The sequence below is a fragment of the Synchiropus splendidus genome, chromosome 1 (assembly GCF_027744825.2).
Source record: "Synchiropus splendidus isolate RoL2022-P1 chromosome 1, RoL_Sspl_1.0, whole genome shotgun sequence".
Classification (NCBI taxonomy): domain Eukaryota; kingdom Metazoa; phylum Chordata; class Actinopteri; order Syngnathiformes; family Callionymidae; genus Synchiropus; species Synchiropus splendidus.
In genome coordinates this window covers 68004371-68031959 of record NC_071334.1, presented here as the reverse complement: position 1 = coordinate 68031959, position 27589 = coordinate 68004371, and the positions used below count along the sequence as shown (strand labels likewise).

The 27589-nt window shown below is 42.9% G+C and overlaps 1 protein-coding gene across 12 annotated transcripts in view; it reads left to right on the top strand.

Annotated features, from left to right (window-relative positions):
- Positions 1-5283: 5283 nt before the first annotated feature.
- dmd (dystrophin) overlaps positions 5284-27589 on the top strand; it is a 230881-nt gene continuing 208575 nt past the window's right edge. For 11 of the 12 annotated variants that reach the window (XM_053872553.1, XM_053872472.1, XM_053872455.1 and 8 more), the window contains exon 1: positions 5284-5477. In XM_053872553.1, the coding sequence (XP_053728528.1) occupies positions 5396-5477 (82 nt within the window). In that variant the 5' untranslated portion in view covers positions 5284-5395. The remainder of the gene's footprint in view (positions 5478-27589) is intronic. The other variant, XM_053872562.1, reaches the window with a different exon arrangement.

Sequence of the window (27589 nt, the reverse complement as noted above, 5' to 3'; positions counted from 1 at the left end):
TTTTCTGCTACAGGTAAATGAGCGAGACGATGCACCACGTCAAGTGCCGCCACACCTTTCAGAAAAATGGTCTCTTTTTAAAGATGAAATGTCATCAAACAAAGTGGAAACATCAAAACAAGTGATAACACAACGCAACATGGAGGTGGACACGATTGTGACGTTTTTTTTGGTGTGTTTCGAACGGAAAAATCCTCCAAAAAACATAAAAGTAAAGTATATAAAGTCTGTTTCTCGTGGAACTCCACTCATGCACTTCAGCCAAACAATATAAAAACAGACTGCTTATTTCTCATGATTTAAAACTCACATTTTTATTCTCACCAATCCAGTAAAAGTCAAACTTTCCCATCTGCTTCCTTGTTTCTCTACTTATTGGCTGCATTCACACTCGTAGTAAAGTACACAACTGAGAAAACACCCAGCGTGAAAGTGAAAAACCAGAACGGAAGAAAACATGGAGGTGAGAAGAGAATCTGAGCAAACAAACAAGTATGTGGTGGTATGGAGTGAACCCAGAGACAAAAACAGATTTTATCAAACCTGACTGAGAGTACAAGAGGGAAGCCAATTTATCAGCATTGGAGCAAAAAAGACACACACCAACACGTGCACACATGTTTGGATTGTTATTGGGACATTGTGAGGTTTCTCATTGACATAACACTTTCCCAGCCTCTCATCCTAAACCTAACCATCCAAAACACATGACTCACCTTAACCAGGACTCTGAACCAAACTGAAACACTGACACAGATATTTTGAAGTCTTCAGCCTCGTACTGAGGTTTGGACTTGTGGGGACCGGCACAAGTGTGTTGTCATGTATTGATGGGGGATATATATATATATATATATATATATATATATATATATATATATATATATATATATATATATATATATATAAAATAAAGGTCAGACTGGAGACCATTCATCTGCAGTATGTCACACTCATGTTTCCCATGAATCCAATTTTTCTCCACCACAGTGTCATCGTTTTGAAACTTTTGAAGGGTTCCACGACAGACATCATTTATTGAACGGTCAAACGTCAGCAGTCACATAGTTGAATGGAATGACATTCAGTAGTGTCAGTTGCAAAACCAGGGCGACCCTGATGAGTTGGAGAATTTAATGGGCAACCTTCAGATCCTTTTTAAATGTGCTCCGTTGTACTTGTACTGCAGGAACAAGACACAGTGTTAGCATGCACAAAGTAAAGTTCAGCAGACAAGGCTCTGCCAAGAGTCTGCAGGTGAGTTAAAGGTCAGTGATGATGCTGCAGCAGCCTTGTCGGTCCACATCATCATCTGCCCTCCTTCTGTCTGAGTCGGCCTCAGCCTCAAAACAGTCAGTCTGCGACACTGGAACAAGGAAGCAGTTATCAGCACCACCCACACATTAACCGCATTTCTGTGAGGATATATATATATGTAGTGGTATTTAAAATATCAGCACATATGTGGCCATATATTACAGTTGTGTATATACCATCATTGTGGATCTTTCTTCCCACACAGGAATTCACTGACCTTTCTATTGCAGAAAGGCGATTCAACTATGTTATGCTGGCATCTGCTGGTCAGTATTTGCCATTACAGGATACTGTATGTCCAAACATACCATAAAAGAATGGATCAAAATATAGTTTCTGTTCACCCGGGAATCGTGTTCATGTCACTCATGAGTCATCTACAGTCGTCATTTAAATTGTAGCAATGAGAATAGAAAGTTTAGAAAATAACAACACTCTTGAATGGATCATTTAAGTTTTGAAGTTTTCAGTGTCAGATGTTTTCTGATCTCTTCTATCTTCCTATTATTAATATTGAATAATTATTAATGATTACCTCAAAAGACATCAGTGAATCTAGATATCAATTATTTAATGCCTTGCTAAAATACTGTTACAACAAAAAAAATAATAAATAAATAAAATAAAATAAGTAAAAAAAGAAAAAGAATCTGGCAAATACTGAAAGTTGTTCAGTATATTAGTGTGTGGAATCAGCAGGAGGCGGCACTAATTTCAGCCCATTAAACTTGGTCCAGACCACCACTGGACGGTAATAAATATCTACACGTGGCACAATCCAGCCAGGTAAATGTTCGTATCAGTGATCGCCCTGCAACAGCTGACCTGGCGCTTCGGACAAGAGCAGTCTGTGAGCACATCTGCCGCTCCTGCTGTCTCACCTCTGCACACTCTGTGGTGAGCGGCTTGTTGAACAGATGCAGGACAGAAGCCAGCCGTTGCCTTCCCAACACAACCTGTCCTGATCCAGGGAAAACTTCCCTCCAGTGATTCGAAGGCAATTTGGTTGGTTTTCCATTTGTTTTTTTTCCGTGACAAGAAGCAGAATATTGACCTTATTGCTGTCAAAGACTCTATACTGAATGAAGGGATTTGCATAAGAGAAGTTCCTGTGACTCTTTCAGGTGTATCTAAGAGTATTGTTCTTTAAATTGGATTTTGAATGAGTCAAGGTTTCATTGAAGAGAACCTCCTCTAATTTGAATCCAAGGCTGTGACTCATATTCTCCACCACACCACAGTGAGACAGTTGCCAGACTCAAACTCATTACACCGATATATTCATCAGAACCAACACAATTGCCCTTGTCTTCTTCATTTACTGCCATTTAAAGCTCATAAAACGGAATATAAATGCATTCTATAAAAGAGCGATTGTCCAATTTTGACTTCTCACAGACTAAATGGGATCTCAGCTAAGACAATGTGGCTCATCGCCTCTAAAAGTGCGACAAATACTTTAAAATGTAAACTAAATTCAGGCTAAGCTCCAACGTCACATGGAACCTTGAAGAGGTGAACTTATTCAGACCAGAATGAAACAGTTGCAGGTGAATAGTTGAAAGACTCTTTCCAGCTATGCACAACCCGCCTTTTCTAATGTCACAACAACTATATTATTTGTGACCAAACCAATTCATTACACGGCCTGTGTAAATGTGTGGATTTTAATTCATATTACATGTATTTTTCTAGGTATTAATGAGCTGACCATTATTTAATTCTAATACACAGACGTGTACTTCTGTCTGCTTTCTTTTAGCCAGTGTTCTTTAGAAATAAATGCAAAATATAGCTGAAGCTCAATAAATAAATAACAGCACTAATGCCAGTGTGGTGATGATAAGATGTAGAATTAATAATAACAGCCGGGAAACTTGAGAGATATTAACATTTAGAATCAGAATCAGATGTATTGCTATGGTCAGTGGGGATCCCACCAACTAGGAAAGTGCTTTGGGATGAAGTGCTGACATGAACAACTAATACTACTACTAAAAATAATAACAATAACAATAAGCTTCTTTGAAGTGATATTGTCTGTTTTGGAATGTGACATATATAATTGAAATAAAACAAAAAGCTACTCACATCCTCCTCACTTTAAGTTGACGTCTGCAGTCCCACTGTTGAACAGCCATTTACCTTGTAGTTATTCACCGGGTCTGTATGGTACTCTGTCTTCTTGAATGACGACGCTGCATCCGACCTTCAGGTAGTGTGGACAACATTTGCCTTTAACAGGCCCTGGTGTTTTGGCTCCCTCCTCAGCTCAAGAGCTCACCTGCCGGAGGAGGTCCCTCTGCACGGGGTTACCAGGTTGAACCTCTTACAAGCTGCGTGGACACGTGCCATGATACGTACCTCACCGTCACTCTCTCCCTATGTACCTTGTTTCTCTGTGGACCTCTGTGTTGGTTTTGAAATACAGAACAGATGATTTAGTGATGCCGTATTTCACTAGAAGGTCTGCTTTATGTTTGTTTCTTTTCTAACTTTGAGGCTCTCTTGGATCATATTATCACCGTCTCATAATAGAAACACTCAAAGCATAAAAGTGCTCTCAGGCCCTAATGGAGCCATTACACTAGCCAAGGCAAATATCAGTTGATCAACAATGTAATAATCGTCTCAACCCGACTGAAGTTTGGTTTCCAGCAATGAGGAGACACTCCAGCTCATGCTGCTCATACCAATCATACAGTTCGCCTTCCACAGAATACAGTATAAAATTATATATTAAATAACAGTGGAGTTACATTTGTCCTTCAGTGAGCTACCCATGTAAAAAAACAAAACAAAAAAAGGTACAGTAATACATCACATAGATGTTATTATTATTATGAATAATAATGACATATAATATTAATAATATTATGTATTAATAATATTAATATATTATACCATTTTAATTAGAATTGAAGACACAAGTTATCGTATCTTGTCTTCCATTATAATTATGTAATCATGTGAAAGATTACAAAAAACAGTGACTATTGAGGCTGAATTTCTGATCAGCCTTTGTTGTTTGTGGGTTATTTTATTGTTTTAATAACAAGATGTGTTACTATATACATACATATATATATATATACATAAATAACGAAATGAAAGGAATTAAAACACATTTAAAATTTTAATATTAAGCAAACAAAAAAACATGTATAATGAAAACAGTTTTAATAACAAGGTGTGTTACTACACAACAAATGCACTATGGAAAGAAAAAAAGAGAAACTTTAATATAAAGGAAGATAAAAGAGGGCAAAAAATTATATAAAAATATTGTTTATCATGAGAATTTTTCAAAGGTGCCACGCATAAATAACGAAATGAAAGGAATTAAAATTTTAATATTAAGCAAACAAAAAAACATGTATAATGAAAACAGTTTTAATAACAAGGTGTGTTACTATACAACAAATGCACTATGGAAAGAAGGAAAAAGAGAAACTTTAATATAAAGGAAGATAAAAGAGGGCAAAAAATTATATAAAAATATTGTTTATCATGAGAATTTTTAAAAGGTGCCACGCATAAATAACGAAATGAAAGAAATTAACATTTTAATATTAAGCAAACAAAAAAACAGGTATAACGAAAAAAACTTTTCAAAACAAATACGCAGGAACAGTCAGGTGTTGAGAAACAAAACAAAAAACTACACGAATTGCAGCTTGTGAAGTTGTTGGCGCCCCACATTGCGTGACCCCCACCCACGACAGGTCAAAGGTGACGTCATATTCCCATTGCGGAAATCAGCGTCTCTACCGTCTCGTCCAGCGGGTGTCCTGCGATACTCATGGCTCCACGACTACTACACACTATTTCGAGGTGGGAATGCCGGGGCACCCAGCCCACCCCCAAGCCCCGCACACCTGTCCCAGTCTGTCGCCCCCCCACCCCACCCCCACCCTCGTCACAGCGGCCGGTCCCGGTCCCAGTCCCCGAGTCCCCTCGGTGAGCTCTCCCTGTCGCTTCTGGCTCTGGAGACCCTGGTGCGGATCCTTGACCCCCGGCCGCCGACTCTTCCTGTTGGATTAAAGCCGCCGTGTGAGTGACAGTTGACTGGTGACCGATGGCGGAGGGTGTGCGCCCCGAGGACTTCTGCGACGAGCTGGTGGAGGACGAGTTTGGGGAGATCATCAAGTGCCGCTCCGGTAGGACACGTGTGTGTGTGCGCGCGTGCGTGTTGGATTTCTACACTTTTCCCGTGGCAGAAGTGAAATAGTTCTTTGTTTATGACTCATTTATTCGTTTTAAACTTGCGTCTTTAGTAGCTTAGTTTGAAGCGCTACCTTTCACATTGGTCGGAAACCAAACAACAACAGTGCTTGTGCAGGGACTTCTTTGAGTCAAGTTTCCTCCCACGGTCAGAAAACTGTCTATAATGTGTCAGAATTTGAACGCGCCCCGATGGACTGGTGACTTGTCCCGGGTGTCCCCTGCTTTGCCTCTACTAACAGCTGGTGTCACAGCTGACAACAAATCCACAACTTATTTCTTTTTTCTTTTTTCTTTTCTTTATTTCCTAAGTGTTTCAAGAGTGGTGACCCTTACAGTTTTTACATTTCAAAAGGGATATTGTCTTCACAGCAGTACAAACTTAAGTTAGAAGAGAAATATGTCCTAATTCAGACAATATATTAATGACTTAACTGTTTTCCGTAAGTGTCCAACTGGCTTAACAGATGGAGACAGCTACTCAAATGTGAAGTGCGATTGATCTGTGAGATTAATAACCTTAAATACTCAGTAAAATGCTTCAGCAATGTAATATTTTAGAGTTAGGAATATTTAGAGGGAGTGAATTATTGTACTGATGGAACTCAGAGTAACCAATCAGTTTTTTCCTTTTTTTTTTTAAATAACTATTATTATTATTGTTATTATTTTGCCCTGCCACTAATGTCCACACTGGTGGGTTGATGGAGAGACTGCGAAGTACCAGTAAGACCACACCCCATCATCATCACTAGGTCCTTTGACTGTATGTCAGCAGCAGACTCATGCAGATGATCAGCCGTCATTCTTCTTCTGAGTGATGCTCAGAAGAAGGAGACCAACATTCTGTACGAGCTGCTGAAGAAGGCTTCCACCTAGATGGAGAGCACCCTCAGTCAGAGACTCATCTCCCCCGATGACTTTGGTGTTACCTCCGTGGGACTAGCTTGTTGTTCACCATCACTGAGGACGTGAAGCTTTGTTGATGGAACAGCAGCTTCTCGCTGTGTCACAAACCTCCTATCAGCAAGCATCTTGAGCAGACTGACGCCTGAGATCTGCCATTGAACATCAGTTGAATCATTTTCGTCACGCTCTTTGAGAGCTGATTTTCCGCACCAGAGGATCAAAAACCTCTTAGAATTAAGACCCAAACATAACTCCATGTAAGATGAGGTAGCAACTTGATATATTAAAACCCAAAGATCTCTGTTTATGGAAACAATATGATTAAATAACAATATCTTTGTCTTTACTAACGGACTTAAAAATAACATTGCTGTAAGCTATTTTCTGACAGCAAACTCCTTTTGAGACCTGGTAGGTTTTGGTTAACAAACTAGCAATGCTTTGACTCTCAGGATGTTCTGCGTTCTTCAGTCCATGGCGTGTCCAAGGTCGCACTCAAACGGCTAAATATAGAGCGGCTCGCCTGCTGTCTTGTCTCTGCTCCAACTGTCCCCCAGTATTGGTGGGACACTGACTCCATCCGGACATGCTGCGATGACACTTCAGAAGTTTGATTCCTGTTTTAGCTGCGGAAAATACTTGGACGAGCCTGAATGGATCTCTCCTGACGGAGGCTGACAGATGACCCCGAGGGTTTCCATTCAACCAAAGGGAAGGTCCCTCACCCCGACTGACTTTCCTGTTGAAAGGAGAACTCATTTTTCTGTCGTTCACTCTCACTCCGCCTGTCACTCCACCCTCTGTGTCTCACTCTCCCTCCTGTTAGTGGACAGACTGGTGCTGGAAATAGCGGTCAGCTGGTTCGACTTGTGGTGTCATATCTCAGTTTAGGAGGCAGACGTGCGCCCATGTTTACAACCTTTTCCCAGCTTTCTCCGTCACCTTATCCTTCCCTCACGTACCGTAACTCGCCCTTCCTACACAGAGCATGTTTCATCTGCAGCTATTTAAATGATATTTCACTGTCACTCTCGCCCCTGATATAACTTACTCCAATGTGCTGCGACTTTTACTGTCTCTCCCATCCTGGCATTTTGGGCCCACCCACGTAGTTCGGATGGTCTGTCATGAGCTAAATCCGGCCGTCTGTCTCCGCCTGGAGAAGATACTCTGCATAGTGGCGGAATAAAATAATGTATCTATATACAGCTTGGAAGCAAAAGCACTGATAATGACTGACAGAACTGGTCAGGCTGTATTTTGACTTGGTTTCTCATGTTTTCTCTTTTGCGGTTTGTCAGATAATTATTGTATTTCTCTATGAAGTATTTTTCTCAACACATTCCAGGAAAAAAAAGTACAAATAGTATAGAATTCAAACATCAATATTACAACTGGACTGGAACGGCACTGTTAAATGAATGCACAAACCTTTTTGAGCAGATATTGATTCAATCTCCACCTTACGTATTTTGTCTGTGATATTGTCTGTTAACTTGTCTTTAATCCATATTCTCATTTGGGACTTTCTTGTTGCACCTTCTTCTCTTATGGCAGAGGCAGTTTCATCACTGTAGCGCATGTAGCGCATTGTTCCAAAAATGTCACCTTGTTTTTTCCCCCCATTATTATACAGTACCATTAGTAATGACTAGTGGTGGGATTCGATTAAAAAAAAAATCTAATTATTCAGACAATTTGTGATTAATAAATCTCAATTAATCACAGTTTAATGGTATTATTTGAGGTCTTGTTGATGAGTCTGTCGAGTCTGTTAGTGTCCGCCACCGTTCATCTGCTGCCCCAGCAAACCACAGCCAACAGAACTGCACTGGACCCCACCGACTCATGAAACATCCTCAGCATTGTCCCGCAGACGTTGAAGGACCTGAGCCTCCTCCTCCTCCTTTTTTGTAAAGGGCCTCAGTGTTCCGAGCCCAGTCCAGTTTATTGCCTATGTGAACCCCAAGATATTGATAGTCCTCGACCATATCCACAATGACCCCCCACGGATGGAAGCGCGGGTCACAGGAGACATGGTCCTCCTTAGGTCCATCACCAGTTCTTTGGACTTGCCACATTGAGCTACAGAAGGTTCAGCTCACACCAACACCACAGATCTGTAGTCAGTCTCCTCACCCTTGCTGATACTTCCAACTATGGCAGAGTCGTCAGAGAACTTCTGAAGGTGGCAAGTCTCTGACCGATAGTTCAAGTCCGTGGTGTAAATGGTGAAGAGGAATGGAGAGAGAACAGTTCCCTGTGGCGCCCCTGTATTACTAACTCCTGTGTCCGACACACAGTCCTGCAGGCGCACGTACTGTGGTCTACCCGTCAGGTCGTCCATAATCCAGGACACGAGGGGGGCATCGACCTGCATGTCTGTCAGTTTCACTCCCAGCAGAGCTGGCCTGATGGTATCAAAGGCACTGGAGAAATCAAAATAAAAATTGAGGCGTTTACACACCTGAAAGTGTTTTTAGGAGGAAATAATGTCCTTAAACCACGGGTTAAGTTGGAATCTCAAAATTCTATGGCTGTGGTGACTGTTGTGGGATTGAGAGCTACTTTGGTGGTGAAGAAAACCATGGATCTGATTCTTTCATTACGTTGAGGACTGCTTTCCATTGTCGAGTCCCTCATGATCTGATGGGATTTATGATGTTTGATATGTGACGTAATGGAGGCACAAAGTCTGAAATCTTATCATCAGTGTTCAAAGGAAGCTTTCAGGCTTTTACGGCTGAAGCAAGAAGCCTTCTCAGGCCGTCATCGTTTGCAGGACATGACATTGGAGTGAACGTTGACCTTCGCCCAGTTGTGGATGAAGTTGCGCCATCTTGACAGAAGATGGCAGCAGAGGCTGCGGGAGTTTCTGGCCTCCTTCGAGAGCGCTGTGCAGGTCCTGGCAATGGAAAGTCATTTGTGGGAACAGACACGTCTGTTCTGGTGAGATTTGTGCCTGGCAACGTTGGAAGCAGGTTGAGTGACGCTAGAGAGGCAGAGAGCTACTAATCCAACCAAAAGCCAGCGCGAGGACGAGGACGACAGCAGTTGTCAGTCAGTGATATGATGTGAAAATGCTGGGGAAAGTCATTCTTCGGTATCAATAAAAGAAGGAAGTGAAGGTGTGTCATCTGACCTACATGGAGTTTCTGGGCCACCTCCGGCACTGTGTGTGTGTGTGTGTGTGTGTTTGTGTGTGAGTCCCGCGGGAACAGCAGCTTAGATTTGAACTCACACATTCACAATGTGGTCTCCATGCTGATGGAAGTGGGCCAGGCCCTCGCAGCAGGACTCGCCGTGATCAATCAGACAGGAGGATCACCGCGCTGAAGTCGACTTCCGAAAGTATTCATGTGCCTCATCAATGCATTTGTCATCATCTGACAGCTGCGTGGTCTCAAAATATTTATCTTCAGGGGTGATAAAAATCATGAATCTGGAAAAATGTTGGTGATTATTTGGGAATTGTCTCAAGTGTTGCTTATCATTTTGTGTCTAATATTAAAATGTGATTATTCACGATCAATTACAGTGGCACCTGGGTTCTCGACCACAATCCGTTCCAGACGGCCGTTCGAGAAGCGAATTGTTTGAAATATGTATCGATTTTTTTCCCATTACAATGAATGGAAAAAGAACTAATGCGTTCCAAGCCTTAAAATAGGCTTTTGTAGGAGTGAATGTAGAGTGTCTGCTGCAGGTGGCTGTTCCTCTATGTGTGTGGCCGCTGCATGTGGGAGGGGTTGCCGAGTGAGTGAGGTCTCTCCAGAAGTGAAGAGGTGCCCGGTGCGTGTCCAGCTCTGAATGTGCGCTTCTGTGCAGTTTGGCTGTGACAAAGTCATAAACCAAGTCACGCTCTGTCCCAGACTGGCCTCATCCCTGTCCCAGCTCCAGCCCACAACAGGACATCAAACCCTGGAGTGAGCGCTCCAGCACCTCCCCTGTGACACTCTACCACGGTCCAGTGTGGAGACAGGAAAGGTTTTACACCTCAATATGAAGAAAAAACAGTCAGTAAATGGAGCTAACGGACACGTCTGCATACAGAGGCTGCGTTATACACAATAACAAAGCGCGTTGTGGGTCAGCTGTTCGGTCTGCGCACGTTATGTTTTTTCCAGCTTTTTTCGCAGGCGTTTGAGTTCTGGATTTTCGTTTTTGACCCATGCCTACTTTCAACTCCTTCAGGTTGAGGAACAGATGCTGATCTGATACATGTCAGTGACACACTGTCAGCATTGCAGCTTTCTCTGCATCATGAGTCTGACAGGTCTTGACGGAATTGCAGACACACTGAACTCTGTCAACTAAATGTGCATCTGGAATATTGTGTTCCATGTCCTCACTTGTTTTCTATGAGACAGATTTGTTGCTTCTAGTGTAACAGATTTTTCACTTTTAATCACATCCTCCAGTGTATTCAACTGTGCGACTTTGACTCGGCTGCACATACATTCTGCAGATCCAGAAAAATATTTTATATTTTATTTTAGTTTTATTGTTGGGGAAAAACAACGCTTCATTTCAGCAGAGTATAAGTTTGTCTTTATGACTAAATCTAACAGACTTTAATGTTGTTTGTGTTTGACCTTTTCTTCTATTCCTTTGACTTCTACATTCAGTTTTGATCAGAAGAAACCGAGAACAACTGACTCTATGACGACTTTTACCAATGTTAGCTCAAAGCTGGAGCTCTTTATTGGACATACCGTTCCTGAGAAACCATTTATAAAGCATGCTATTTTATCTTTTGATGTAAAATGTGTTTAACCGCCACTGTTTTCTTTCCTTCAGTTTCCAAGAGTCAGTCCTTAACATCCATACGGTGACTTAGGATCCCGTTCTGAAGGAATATCTGTTTTGAATTAACATACAAACAGCTTCATTACGATGCACCTTTTATCCTCAACAGAAGATGGAGGTGTAATTTTATGTCTGCGCTGGCCGAGATGGGTTTCCCATACTCACGGAAGTCGTGTTGTTATTGTCGTGATTGCTTATGTGAGGATTGGAAACAGCTCTGCCCCGAAGATCTAACTATACAGTGTGATGGATGACCCTCAGGGAGATTGCAGGGCATTTCATTTCTGAAGTTTAGTATGTCGATGTGTGGAATAAAGTTCTCCGTAAGAATGTATGATGATCAAATGTATTTTTAACTTGAAATAGAGTTTGATACTTCAAGGGGTCAATGATGACCCAGCTCATTCTGTCCTTGTTTTTCTGTCGACAATCGATTAGATGTCCTTTATCGTCCCACAGGGGGAAAATTCAACATGTGCCAAGACTTTCTGTCTTACTGTCTCGTCCCTCCCAAACTATCTGGACAGCCTCTAGTGTGCGAATGTGTCACCTCAGACAGTGTCAGATCTGGATCATTCAAAAGTTGGGAATTCACTTGGAAGTGCGGCATCTCTGTGCGGCGATTGTCTTGTCATTATTATGTATTTTCTTTGCTAGCAATGAACGACGAACGAACGATGACATTAATAGCTGCAGAGAAGTGCTGAAATTGAGTTTTTATACTACGAAAAATAGAAACTGCATCTGTGGACTTCCGATAATTCACATTACATTTCTCAAATGAACAATTTTAGGGACTGTAGCGCAAATCTCTTTTTAAAAGTCGGTGGCCTGATGCAATTGGAGCGAGTTGAATAGAGATTTTAAGCACAAACAGACCCATTATGAGTGCTATTTTTCATGCTTTTGTCTGGGCCTGTTCCTCATAATGCAGCAGTTGGAGGATGCTAGCGCGTCACAGTGGAACACAATTCAATTAGACCTTACAAGCCTCCAGTAATGGAGCCAGGCTCTGACCAGACAACATTCCTGTGATCCTGTAATGATCATTTCATTTGCAAACAATTGTGTCACTACTGCACATGGATCTGCTCAGACCATCCTATGTTGCAAAAATGTGTCTCCCGTATTTGGGAATATCTGGTCGGTTGAACATTTATCATAATAAAGAACCTGATTCACCTGATGAAAATCACTGATCTGGTGATGGTGATGCTCAAATGATGCCATTTCCGAAGTCCATTCAAGCCAGGGTCCGATGTACAGCACATGCAGTACCTGCAGTGTTACACCTTCTCGGAACTTGAGGACACACAACCTCTGAGGGGTTGAAAACAAGGGAGTCTGTATAAATCTTATCAATATAAATCTGGCCTAGAAGCATGGACTCAAGACCTGGAAACAGAGAATCAAACTGATGAAGAGAAAGAAATGGATATGTGGGAAAATGCCGACAAAATGTTTTGGCACCAGATTGATCCAACAACCAACCGCATCATGTGTCAAGTGTAATAAAGAGGAAGGTGATTTTATCCTCACTCTGTGGACTTGTTAAAGGTTCCTGGTTAATTATGGTTACAAAAATCTTATGCAGCGCAGAAAGGTATTTTGCTAAGCTGGATCTCCATTAAGACTCCGACAATATCAGAATGGATCAAGACTGTGATGGACCTTCTTCCAATGGAATATCTCACATACCGATCGAAAGAACAAGTTTCTGATTTCCACCATGTGTGGCATCCATTCCTTGTGGGCATCTGAGAAGGTGCCCTAGCGCTTAGCTTCGCCATAGCTGGCAGACAGTGCCTACGCTGTGTGCAGCTACACGGGAGAATCAATTGAATCGCACACTTGAATCTAAGTTTTTTAAAAGTTTTTTAAGATTTTAAATAAGCGGGCAGACGCGCTTTTTCATTGACCTGAGTGTCGTCAGTGCTATTAGAAGAGTGACAATAAAAATCTTAATACAACCCTCATCATAGTTTCTGAAACAGACCGAAAAGGCAATTTATTAAACATCTGCAGTAATGTGTAACCCGTATTGTGATTTACAAGAACATTGCTATTAAGTAGAAGAAGGCTTGTAGTGTAACAAATGGGTATCAAGGAAAAAAGGTTGGCACAGTGACAAACCAAGTCTGCACATGTACAGAAAAAATACTTTAGAATCAGAATCACATTTATTGCCACGGTCAGTGGGGATCCTATTAACTAGGAAAGTGCTTTGGGATAAAGTGCTGTCAAAAAATAAAATAAAATAACCCACAAACAAAGGCTGATCACAAATTCTACAGTCTGACGGCTGAGGGGAAGAAGCTGCTCCTGTGACGGGAGGTTCTGATCTGGATGGACCATAGCCTCCTGCCAGAGGGAAGAGGAACAAACAGTCCATGACCAGGGTGAGAAGGGTCGGCTCTGATCCGACCTGCACGTCTCTGGGTCCTGGAGACATACAGGTCCTGAAGAGGTGGCAGGCTGCAACCCATCTCCTTCTAAGCAGAACACATGATGCGCTGCAGTCTGCTCTTGTCCCTGATGGACTGGATGATGCCTGTGTAGAACTCGGCAGTCATAGTTTCCGTAGCTGCGTCAGGAAGAACATTCTGTGCTGGGACTTCCTGATGAGGGACCCGATGGTTGACTCCCATTTGAGGTCCTCAGTGATGGAGGTTCCTAGGAAGCAGAAGGAGTCTACAATAGGAACAGGTAAACCAGCCAACATGAGCGGGGAGAGAGAAACTGTTACTCTCCTGAAGTCTATCACCATCTCCACTGTCTTCTGGCCGTTGAGCTTCAGGTTGTTGTGGCTGCACCAGGACACCAGCCGCTCCACCTCCCTCCTGTGAGCTAACTCGTCTCCATCTGAGATGAGCCCGTTGATGGTGGTGTCATCCACAAACTTGATCAGCTTCACGGACTTGTGGCTGAAGGTGCAGCAGTTAGTCAAACTTATGTGTAAACGTTGGCTCTTTTATGACCTGTGCTACCACCAGAGAGGATGATGACGGAGATCCATCCCACCTTTATGAGAGGGGTATACCTCCGGATGGTGGGGTCCAACTTCCTCAGCTTAATGTCCAACTGTTCCAAATACTGACTACTAAAATGTTGCTAGGGTGTTACTGGTAGCTGATTGGTCAGATAGGCATTTGTTTGTGTCTTAATGTGGCTTTACCCTAATCTTGGAATTGGCTGACTCCAAAACGGGTATAATGGAACCAGGTCAATAAACAATATGAATTGGAGCTTTTGTAAAAGTAAGTTTGAGACTTGCATGAGGTGTTTTTTCATTTCCATTGGAAAGTCACTGAGTGCTGAGTCACTGGACGGCCTTTCAAAGCGTGTCTGGCAATGACCTCTTTTGTTATGCAACAACAGCGAGAGCCATGCCAAGCTGTTGAGTTGCTGTTCCACCTGAAAAGCTCAAACCTCTACTTTAGCTGAAGCGGAGTGTCCTGCCTCACGGAAACTCATCAAATGATCATGTCTAATGCAGTTTGCAGCAAGTCTGGTGGCTGCTCCTTAACCATCCAAAATTCAGTTTGAGGTGGCCGCCACCATGAATCCTCGCAGGTTGTGTAATGAAGGGGACAAGCAATTTTTGGAATCTTGGCCTTCGATGATGTTGCTCAGGTCCTGCACCCGGATGCATGTGATGAGGTGGCTCCTCGATAGTCGCCCACTACTGCGAGTGTGGTGTTTTCATGCACCGACAGATACATTTTATCATCGCTTAAGTCAACATTGGGCTGGTAAACTTCAACTGATCCCAGTGAGAATATTCAGGAGAAGGGGTTGACGTGTGGTATGAAAGACACGGATGAAAGAGGGGGGGGGGGCTGGGGAGGAGAGGGACAAGCTCTGATTGCAGTTAATTGCTGTTCACATCCAGGGCGAGCCTAATCACTCTCCGACTCTGTGTGTGTGTGTGTGCGTGTGTGAAGTGAACAGTCAGTGAGTACAACCCGGAGTTTGGTGCAGCGAGGGTATGGTCGACTCAGTTTATAATTAGCAAATAGATTGCTTTCCTGGAGCAACGTTGCATCCGCTAAACTTGACAGGGATTGTTTCTCACACCATGTTGTGTAAAAGTGGCCTTAATGGTACATTAATAACACCCTTCTGTCACATTCATTTAGCAAGCCTTTGAAACAGGTCTCAGCCCTATATGGAGCTGAGGAGGACGCGTGACAGCTCGTCCTTAAAGTGTAAACCAGCCTCCCACTCAGCAGACGTGATTCAAGGAATGGAGTGAATAGTGAAACTGGGGCTGGACGACGAAGCGTCTACCACAGGTTTCGCACCGTTATCCATATCTCAAAACAGTTTATTCTGTAAATAAAAGATTATTATTTACATTTTATAAGTGCTCAAAGATGTCTGTATGCAATAACAAGGAGCAAGAACACCTTCTGTCAGTAAAACCTTGTGGCTAAATAATTCCAGTGGTTGACTGCCTGTGTAGTCACAGACCTCTGCTGAGTCTGGGTCTGGATTAGAGAGGCTGAGATCCAATTCATTTCACCACAGTTCTACACCCCAGTACGACCCCCCATCACACAGCAGTGTTACTCCAGTGTCTACAACCTCAGAGGAGCAATACTGAGCAGCGCCCTAAATGATACGTTCTGGGAATCCTTATTTCATTGTCCAAAATTTTAACAAAATGTTTATGTTCGAAACGTAAAACAATCACAATAAATAAAACAATGATTTTAGGTCAATCAGAGTTTTGGAGAGCGATACCTTTTGAGCTACTTTTATGGATGGTTTTTTGATGCAAGAAGAAATAACAGAGATCTAACTAGAGCTAGTTCTTGTGTGTAACACAAGCAATACAAGTTAAACTGTTTTTAATTTGATTCCCTGGTTTCACAACAAGTTACTTAAGACCATCTGACAGATTACAATTGATTATTCAGATTCTTAATCGGAATATATTTATTTTGTCCATTTCTTGCTGCGTTTTTCATCCTCCTTTTTTGTTTTTCCATTCCATCGCTCTATGGTTGGTGTTTCCATGTTGCACCAGTTCTTGGTGATGGATTTCTTGCCAACCACAAACCTTTTTCACCGGGTGTCTAGCCATCTTCAGTACGGTATATGATGTAAGATTAATAATATGTAAGATTATTAATATGTAAGATTACATGCTGTACATGAAAGAATGTGGAAAACAGTGGCCCTGAATTTTGTTCAATGTGTGTCGTCCAAGCTGAATGTTTTTTTTTTTCATTTTTCTGTATGCTGTATGAAATGAGCGACATGTCATCCATTTTGGGAATGCTGGATTTCAAAACGTTCCAAACGCTCCATACTCTGTTTTGTTTCCATCCTGGTATAGAAAGGTCTATATTCCCCACACCGTGATGCGAGCGTTTTAATTCTGCATCAACCTTATTAAAAACAGCATATTTTTATATTTGCGGACAACAAAAACATAAAACAAAAACCAGCCATGGAGAAAGGAGATCTATTGCAGTGGTGTAATGAAGTTGAGATTAACTGTAATAAGTTCTCCGAGTGGTTTGTGAAGAGTAATCAAACTTTATGCCTCTGTGATAATGGAGCAGTATCTTTCCTCCATAACATCTGCTCTGTTCTGCCAATTGATTTAAATAACGGGTTGGGGGATACTTGAGTCTTGCTGACGCATCATTTCACATTTGGCAAGACATATAAAATGGCATTAAACAAAAGATTCCTACATTCATCTCTTAAACCTACCACTGCTGCCACATTTTAGAAAGGATTTTTTTTCTATTGTCTTCATTGAAGTTCTCAAGATAAGAGTGTGACCTACATAGTAACTACAGTGGCACCTCGGTTCTCGACCACAATCCGTTCCAGACGGCCGTTCGAGAAGCGATTTGTTCAAAATCTGAATGGATTTTTCCCATTACAATGAATGGAAAAAGAAACAATGCGTTCCAAGCCTTAAAATAGTCTTTTGTAGGAGTGAATGTAGAGTGTCTGCTGCAGGTGGCTGTTCCTCTATGTGTGTGGCCGCTGCATGTGGGAGGGGTTGCCGAGTGAGTGACGTCTCTCCAGAAGTGAAGAGGTGCCCGGTGCGTGTCCAGCTCTGAATGTACGCTTCTGTGCAGTTTGGCTGTGACAAAGTCATAAACCAAGTCACGCTCTGTCCCAGACTGGCCTCATCCCTGTCCCAGCTCCAGCCCACAACAGGACATCAAACCCTGGAGTGAGCGCTCCAGCACCTCCCCTGTGACACTCTACCACGGTCCAGTGCGGAGACAGGAAAGGTTTTACACCTCAATATGAAGAAAAAACAGTCAGTAAATGTAGCTAACGGGACACGTCTGCATACAGAGGCTGCGTTATACACAATAACAAAGTGCGTTGTGGGTCAGCTGATCAGTGTTTTTTCTGTGGCGTTTGAGTTATGGATTTTCGTTCTCAATCTCGTTCTCAATCTCAAAATTTTGTCCGAGCTCTGATTTGTTCGAAGTCCGGGACGTTCGAAAACTGAGGTTCCGCTGTATACATAACTACAGATATTTCCTAAACAAAACAATGTAGTGAGCATGTAATGTTAATGCTGTGTTCCAGTTGCCTCGGAAGTAGCGCGCCTGAGCAAGGGTTGATGTTACGGAAGAGTTCAGTTCGTGCCAGTTATTGAAGTCAGAACAGAAGACAGTGATGCCCATGAAAGCTATTCTCACGCGTCCTTCGTGTAGATAAAAACAACATCTTGATAAAAATGCATTCTCTTAGCATCCTGGAAACTTGCTGGGTGAAGGTTTTCGGAATGTGTTCTTCCTGTTTACGAAGCCATCTTGGATTGCACATCGGCTTGGTGAATTCTCTGGAAGGCACCATAAATATTTGCACAAAACTCCTGCACCATTTTCATCCCAGACTCCACGATGGACCACTGTCCTGTTCACTACATTGCATCTAATGTACATGCCTGCCTACCCACAAAGTTTTGCTGGTATTGCATTTGTAGCTGTGCCCAACAACTATGCTGCATTTCGTTTTGCTGCACATCAGCTCACATCTTTCAGATCTTCTTACGTACAGGCCGGTAAATGCAGGTGTGCTGAGAAATATTAGCATTGTCATGACTCCTTCACATAGCTGGAATTCAGGTATTTCTTGCAAGTCTGTGACTATATTTTAGATTTTGCTGTCTGTTTTCCCATCAGCTTTCGACCGCTACGCTGAGGTCTCTCCATGTAGTGGCGTGTGACTCACCGTCAATCGACTGTTATGGAGGCATGTACAATGCCCATGTCAGAACTAAAGAAGATGTGTCAATGAATGTCATTTCAATGCTGTTGGGTATTAGCCTCACCCAAAAATGAGGCCGTGTTGAACCAAACCGTGGACATGTAGTACTGTGGAAAGTATTAATTTGCAGTTGACTGAAAGCCTCAGAGCGCCTGTTGGAAAGGTTAATTGCTTGTGGAATCAGGGTGAGCTCTCTTTGAGTAAAGAAATGGTTTTAAGTAAACAACACCCCTCAGTTGAATCACCCACAGGATTATTTCACTGGGGTTACTGCCGTCTTTAATAAGTAAACAGAAAATGATGTTTGGATTTATTAACAGATGACCCGGGGCCTTCCCCTGGATCAAGACATGGAATTTATTTCCTCGATCCACAGCATTTTAGAGGTGCCAGTAAATCCCCCCTGTGGCTCGCTCGTGTAATCACGCCTCAGTATAATGAACAGGCTTGAACTGAGCCGGAGATATTACCGACTGTGCTCATGTTCCTCCAGAGAAACTGAGCCAAAAACGTCTTTGTTTACTTGGTGGTGGGAAAAGCGCGACTCCTGAACAGGTCTCGTAGTACTAACGGCTCCATCCTCTGCAGGATTACTCTCTCGGGAAACGTGCTGACATTCATCACTGCTGGCAGTGAGACAATACAGATGCCATAGCAACTGTAGCTGGGGTCAAGTACAGTAGGCACGGAGATTCTTGGCAACTCCAGTCCCTCCCCAAATGCTCCCAACACGTGACAAAGCAGCACATACACTGCCTGGCCAAAAAAAAAAGTCGCCACCAAAAAAAAAAAGGGTCATACACTCTAATATTTCGTTGGACCACCTTTAGCTTACAGCATGCATCCGCTGTGGCATTGTTTCGATACGCTTCTGCAGTGTCAGAAGATTTATTTCCATCCAGTGTTGCATGAATTTTTCACCAAGATCTTGCGTTGATGATGTTGGAGTCTGACCGCTGCGCAAAGCCTTCTCCAGCACACCCCAAAGATTCTCAATGGGGTTCAGGTCTGGACTCTGTGGTGGCCAGTCCATGTGTGACAATGATGTTTCATGCTCCCTGAATTTGAGCCCGATGAATCCTGCCATTGTCATCTTGGAATATGCCCGTGCCATCAGGAAAGAAACAATCCAGTCATGGAATAACTTGGTCATTCAGTATATTCAGAGAGTCAGCTGACCTCATTCTTTGAGCACATCATGTTGCTGAAGCTAGACCTGACCAACTGCAGCAACCCCAGATCCAGCATCCAGGTGGCGACTTTTTTTTGGCCAGGCAGTGTAAATGCAAGTCGTGTGTGTGAGGATCTGATATAAAAGCTCATTTGGACGAGAATCCCGCCCAGGATTGAAACCGTCATGTCATTGAACACACCAGCAGCGGTCACATCCTCTCATCCTGTACCACTGCACGTCCCATCTGCCCTTGCCCCGGCCCCCTGCGGGATTTGTTTCTCACTATAAGTAAGGAAAATGACATGTTCCATATGTGGTCCACATTTATTATCTCACAAACTCATTTGTCTTGTCTCGACCCGCCTGTTCCTCAGGTAACGGTGTCATTAATGAGCATGAAACCACCGTCTCAGCCAGCGCTGGCCTAAGAAGCGAGAGGGAATATGTATTCCCCTCATTTAGTCCGGGACCTGCCATGTGCAATTATGGCACTTGAACAAGCCTGTAATTTTGTCTACCTTTGTGCTCTCCTTGCTGTAGCGATCCCTCAAAGCACCTCACCACAAGTCATTCACGTGCTCCTATTACAATTCTGTAAAAATGCAGTGGAATAGTCAGAATAACCAGGGTGTTGCTTGAGCTATGATTCTGCCGCTATCATGGTTTTACAGGTCCAGTGCATTACCTACTACAACAAGATATACCCTGGCGTGAGAGTTTTTTTGCCGAGTTATTGGCAAGGAAAAGACTCAAAGTTGCGTTCACCCACTACATCGATGTAAGCCTTTTGGGTGTCTGGTCAAAATACCTCCTTGACGCCCCCTGGTCAGCTGCTCTACTCTAGCTGTCCTGCATACACTTCTGTACAACAGTATCTTTGGTCATCTTTGTTTCGACTTTCGAACTGACCACTTGTAATCTGTAATCTTTGTCATTTACTGAATTGGTGACAGTAAAGACGCTAGTTTTTAATGACGAGAAGTGAATCTGCCTCCAATCCAAGCCATCCTCAGGTGGTCCGTCTCTTCATATGTCCAGCCGGAATGTGCGACTTGAGTTCCGTGAGCAACGAACTTCAGTCATAATGATGTTTCTTTTGGGATTTTTCCGCAAAAGCATGGCAAAAACTGTCGTGTTCATATCCACCTCCATGATGCGTTATGTATGTGGCTCTCATTTAAGCATTGGCGGTGTGCAATGCTAGCTCATATGACAACCTTTGGTGTTTAGGCTAGTGTTTGACTAGTGTAGCTACTGAAACTTCTTCATTTCTTTGTGAAACTTCCAATTGCTGCGTTTATATGGACCACAATAATTGGAATTGATATTTTATATGATTGCACATGCTAGAGGTTAAAGTGACTTTCAGATTGAAATCACCCTATACTGGGCTGACAGTTGTCACTGTGCATGCTTGCCCCACGTGACATGACCACTAAACTCATTCTTAACATACTTCAATCCACTTGCACTGCAGAGCCAGAGTGATACCTGTGTGGTCGCGAAATAGAAGCTTGGTTTTCGAACGTCCCAGACTTCGAACAAATCGGAGTTTGAACGAAAATTTCGAGATTTTTTTGCTTCTGATTTCAAACGAAAATCCAGAACTCGAACACGAAACGAAAAAAGCCAGAAAAAACATAACGTGCGCGGACCAATCAGCTGACCCACGGTGCGCTTTGTTATTGAGTATAACGTAGACTCTGTATGCAGACGTGTCCGTTAGCTACATTTACTGACTGTTTTTTCTTCATATTGAGGTGTGAAACCTTTCCTGTCTCCACACTGGACCGTGGTAGAGTGTCACAGGGGAGGTGCTGGAGCGCTCACTCCAGGGTTTGATGTCCTGTTGTGGGCTGGAGCTGGGACAGGGATGAGGCCAGTCTGGGACAGAGCGTGACTTGGTTTATGTCTTTGTCACAGCCAAACTGCACAGAAGCGCACATTCAGAGCTGGACACGCACCGGGCACCTCTTCACTTCTGGAGAGACCTCACTCACTCGGCAACCCCTCCCACGTGCAGCGGCCACACACATAGAGGAACAGCCACCTACAGCAGACACTCTACATTCACTCCTACAAAAGCCTGTTTTAAGGCTTGGAACGCATTAGTTCTTTTTCCATTCATTGTAATGGGAAAAATCGATTCGAACTTCGAACACTTCTGGTACGGATTGTGGTCGTGAACCGAGGTTCCACTGTAATGCAAAACAAACACGTGGAACAAAATTCACAATGAAAATAAAAATGCTAGAAAAAAATACTAAGAGTACTTTAGCATCCTTTGGTTCAAGGTGTTGCAAGGTAATGAACAGTGGTTTGTTTACAAATGAATAGTAGAAGAAGAAGTCCACTGGAAGAAACTTCCGGCTTGGCTGTACAGTTCAAGTAATTCGGTTCAAATAAATGCCTGCTGCATTAATTCTTGCTGGCATCTTATTATGTTCTGATCTCTCATCAGAATACACTTATTTAGGAAAAGTGGGAAAAGAGCCCATGTCACCTCAGCTATTGAGAACTGCTAACATTACTAGGTCTCACACTCAAATTGTACAGCCGTACAAGCCCAGACGTAAAGAATAATAGATTTTTTTTGATATTTGTTCACACCATCTCTGTTTGGGTGAGGATTGGATGGTTGGATGTGGCCCCTTCTCTCTGGTATCAATACGATTAATGCCGGGTAATTTGCTTGTGTGGTGTGTTTGTGGACAGGAGAAATGTTTAAATCAGGCACCAATAGTTAATAGAAAGATGTCTACACACAAGTGTGGGCCCGCTGAAGTAAAAGATTTGACAGGGTTCTATGGACTGGAAATTGGTTGAAATAAATTGCCTCATTTCATGGCTCCATCAACAAAGCCTGTGATTTAAAGTCCACATTCACACACGGGTGCCCACACATTCCAGCGCACAAGTCCACACACACACTCACACACTCACCTATAGGAGCTCTCCAGAGACTGCCTCTCCTTCACGTCAGCGCTCTCAAGTCCCCAACTGCGATAAGTGAATTTTAATTAAGAGAATATAGAGAATTGTAATAAATTTCTTTAATGACCTGCAAATGGTTTTGCTTCTCGCCGAGCAGGAGAGACTGAGAGGACACACACCACTGGCTTCAGGAGAGGATGAGAAGTTGAACGCTTTCAAGGCTGCATAACATTCTGACTCTGATTGAGACTTTATAATCCAGTCTCAAGCACTGAAAAGTACCCAAGCGCTTTGTACATTTATCATGCGCTAAAGTAGGTACACAAGTTGAGTGTACGTACTCCTGTCAGCCAAAGTAGGCAGCAGATTGTGGTGATATTCAGCCAGCTGGTCCGGCTGTCTTCCTATCAGTCAAGCCCAACCGTCTCTCGTGCACACATTGTCAAAGCAATGCAGAGCGTTTAGCGAAATCCCAAGGCCAATGAGCAAGCAGGAATCTAGCCATTTCCCGGGCAGGTGGATGAACAGGATGAGCTAAATGATGCCCATGACTGCTGTAAATAAACGCATATGTTTTGTTGTTCATGAGTCCACTGGGGATGCATACATGGTGCCACTGAGTCCATGGATCAGAAGTGCATCCTCATGCACTTCATTTACATGTACACAAACCTTAGATTATCCTAAGGGTGCTTTCACACTACGGTTGGGTCTGAGTCCGACTCGACCCCCGCCGTGCAGCTTCGCACCTCTGCGCCTCAGGCCTTTTTTTTCTCCTCAGCCTATTTACCACCACCAGCTTAACCTCCTTTTTTCCCTGTCAGTTCTTAACATTATGAGTCGTCCTCACCTCAGAACTGAACTGATGACGGAGCTCCGCCGCGGCTGTAACAGAATGTGACGTTTCACAGCCAAAACTAAACATAAAAGAGTGTTGTCATGTTTATTTTACAAGAAAATAGCGGAAACTAGCTGCGTAATATGGAGCGTTTTGATTGATCCACGCTGCTCTCACAACACGTCGAACGCGGTGAGAGAGATTACGATGAAGTTGAAGTTCAGATCCCGACGTCAGAAATGATCAATGAATAGTCTGGTGATCTTCAGTAACTTGGGGAAAATCAGCGTCTTTCCTCTTCGCTGTCCTCCTCATGCAGACAGCTGTGCTGCAGCGAGACCACAGCAGTGAAAACAGTTGCTGTAGAGTACAGCATTATTCATTTAAGCAAATCTGTCTGTCAATAAAATCAGATATTTATCAGCCTAATAAAGGAGAAAACACGTGAGTTATCAAACATCTGCACACATCATGAGTCCCGGACCGCTGCCCTGCGCTGCGGTTTGAATGATGTTGTCCGCCTAGACAGCGATCAGACCCTTTACTGCCCGGCATTTATCATGTTTGTGTGGAGTCGCGCTGCACATGTGCAGGTCTCCAGCGGGGATCGGGTCCGTGGCCAAAACCTTCTGAGCCGAAAGAGCTTTGTCTCGAGACAGAACCCGTAGTGTGACAGCGCCCAAAGTTGCACATTGGTATTGCAACACGAAATAGTACACTACCGTATTTTCCGGACTATAAGCCGCAACTTTTTTCTCGTGGCCCGAACCCTGTGGCTTATACAATGATGCGGATAAGATATGGATTTTTACCGGGGATGCTCCAATCTATTGGCCACTGATTATGAAAGGCTGATCTCGGCGTGATCGGTGAATGTAGATCACTGCCTGTCATTGCCGATCACAAAATCTGATCACATGTGACAGCCGGCACTCTGATGAAGCACCGCCCACGGTTTGTGACACGTCCGCTTATATACGAAAAAGATCTGTTTTCCTTCTTAGATTTTGTGGGTGCGGCCAATATTCCGGTGCGCTCTATGGTCCGGAAAATTAATCATCTGATTTACCAAATAAAGTCACTATTGAGTAATATTTTTCTATATTTAGATCACAGTGGTCGGAGTCAGAGTGGCTGTTGTGCCAATGCAGTGGACACGGCCTGATACTGGCATGACCTCTGGGCAGAGCTGCTGGTCAGACACACTGGTTATTGGCTAGTTGCTAGTATGGCAGAATGATATGGACAACATTTCACATCTCGATATTGCATGCCAGGTATCTCGATAATTGAGACCATAGGGCTGTCAAGATGAATTGACAGGAGGTGATGAATTAAGTATGTTGTCGATTCTGTTTGTTGATGTCATTTCTTTTAAGCTTAGTTTTTCGCTCAGACTTGCCGCCGCACCGTCCGCGACATTATATTAATCTGATCAGTGTTTAAAGACAGAGGCGTTCTTCGTTGATGGTAGAAGGAGACAAGAGTCTATTTGAATAGTGCGAGTGTGTGTCATGTCTGATCTGGATACTTTCTGACCTTCACTCCATCCTTTTGCTCCTCACTTGAGAACTGTTTTTGAAGCGGGAAAATTGTCGCCCAGATAGTGAGTGATGGCTTCTCTACAAAGCGCAGCCCATTTCTGCATTGTGCTGTCGATCTAAGAGCTGATTGATCAAATCTAATGTCTGAATTACTCTCGGTCAATGTGTTTTCTTGGTCCCAAAGTGGGTTGGTTGTGTTGTGGAGGCCACTTCAGGGAGGATGTTGTTTCAGCAGACTGAAAAGAGAGTTGTGTTTGGACAGGTATTGTTGTGTTGGAGCTCATGTCAGCCATTAATAATTGCCACTCCAGGGAGCTTTCATTAGTGTCAATCTCTCATATTTCTGTGACACTGAATACCACAGGTTTTTAGGGACTTTCAGCAGCTCCAAACTCCTCCGTCGCTGGGATTATTAAACGGAGGCTTTATCGCTTGCTCATTCCTGACCAGGCCGTTTTCATTCCTAAACAGCCAACGTGGTGACAGCGGTGAGGAGTGATGGTCAACAGCCCAGATCCGTCTCCTGTTCGCCTCACAAAGTGGCACTTGCTGCTTTGTTTGAATAGCATCGGAAGGTGCCACTGCCTCCCAAGCATTGCAAATTGGTGATGCATTCTCAAGTGCCTGAAGTTGCTGTTTGCAAAATGGAGTGACAGGTAGTGATACGACTGCAGATGGAAATCAAATTCCCTCCTCCACTCCCCCGCTGGGTCAAAACAAAATCACTGCTGTTCACCATTTCATCAGTGGCTGCACCAACTTACGCCACTTTCCTGTGAACCTGGTTCTCATGGATGTTCTTTATGACCATTTGGGGGATCCAACATGGAGGCGTGGTCTTCGTGTGCGTGACAGCGTAATGCTTGAACCCCTCATGAAAAGACTTCAGTACAGCTCCTTCTTCAGGTGTCGGTTAAAGCTATGGTATCAGCTCAGATTTCCAGACCCATTTTCACACCTTTAATGATGCTGACTTTTCTTTGCTTTGAATATTTTCGATACATATTTCATTTCAGCTCTGTTTCCGTATAAGCTTGGCAACTGTCTTGGTGGACTTTTATCCTTTTTTAACCACTATATTTGTGGATCACAAGTCTTTATCTTTATATTTCATTTGCATTCTGTTTTGTTTTTAAACTTTAGCTAATTTCAGCAAAACATGACGGATCACTTTGTGTGTGTGCAGGTTTTCTTTTCTTTGCGCAATTGTATGTGCATTGATATTGTCGGCCTCGGTGGCCTCTCAAGAAACAGTTTTTTTTCTTCTCTTATGTTTGTCCTTCATTTTGCATTTCTTTAAAGACGCAGTTATTCTGTCCATGACTATTTATTTTTATCCAAATGTTGTCCACTTAGAGCACACACTTTGTTTAGGTGTTCTTGGCTGCACAAACATATATATTTACTTCTTCATTATTTTGCCAAAATCTAATTTTCCTGATGCACCGATTGTAAAATGGCAGAATCAGCAGTAGCTTTTTAGCGTCTGTCTGTCTGTCTGTCTGTCCGTCTGTCTGTCAGAACAGGAACCAACAATGTGGAGCAGTGGAACAGGAAGCCTAACAAAAAAAACAAGTGTCTGGAAGCAGCACATTCCTGTTTTTATGGTAATAATAAAAGGGTGTTATTTAGTGTTCTATTTGAGAAGCATACCCTCACTTCTAAAATTAATTATTGGCTGTAATTTTAAAATGTTCTCCCCGACAAAACGTTCATTGCTAACTCAAGTGTTAAAAACAGACAACAGGATATTACATGATGGAGATTCTCAATATTGTACTGCCAGGTATTTCCTGGAGGAGTTTATGAAGATGAAATTGGGCTATAAAAGGTAAGGAACTATTTCAAAGAGCCTTTTAAGGACATTGTTTTGGGCCCGCTGGTCTCACAGGATCAATGGCTCTCCGTGAACTTACATTAAGAGGCCGTTTCAGAGTCTTCGTTTATGAAGGAGATCATTACTTTTAGTGAAAAGCGAAGCACATCTTCTTGCCCATTAAAAATGAATCAACAAAGGAAGTAAAGCTGTCTTCAGTGCAGTGAGAAGCCATGAAGAGAAAGTAAACACAACAGCACCACATAACTCCTTTGAGTTGACTATATTTAATGTATATTATACATGTAGTTGTCGAGAGCTAGACCAAGACTTCGAGGACTGAGACCTAGTCGAGATCAAGACCAATGAGGTCTCACCAAAATGAATCCAGAATACAGAAACCTAAGTCTTTTAGTCATATAGACAGATACATTTATTTTTTAGTGCATAATAGGTGGAATATGTGGTAGTCAATTTAAAAAATAAAACAAGAACTGAAATGTTTCCATTGGAACATACAAGTACTTTTATGTTCTTGGCTTTGCACTTGGTCTTCTTTTGGTTGGTCTTGACTCAATCTTGGGTTAGATGGTCTCCAATACAACACCATTCAAACCTCCAAAACAATATGGTTGTATTAGAGAAGCCCTGCGCTCCCCGCCTCTGGGTCTCATCCCTGCACCTTTTCCAATTGGTGGAAGTTATGTTTTGGGGATGTGTTCATTTGTACTTCCCTCATAACTCAAAAAAAGCACTACAATAAAACTCCT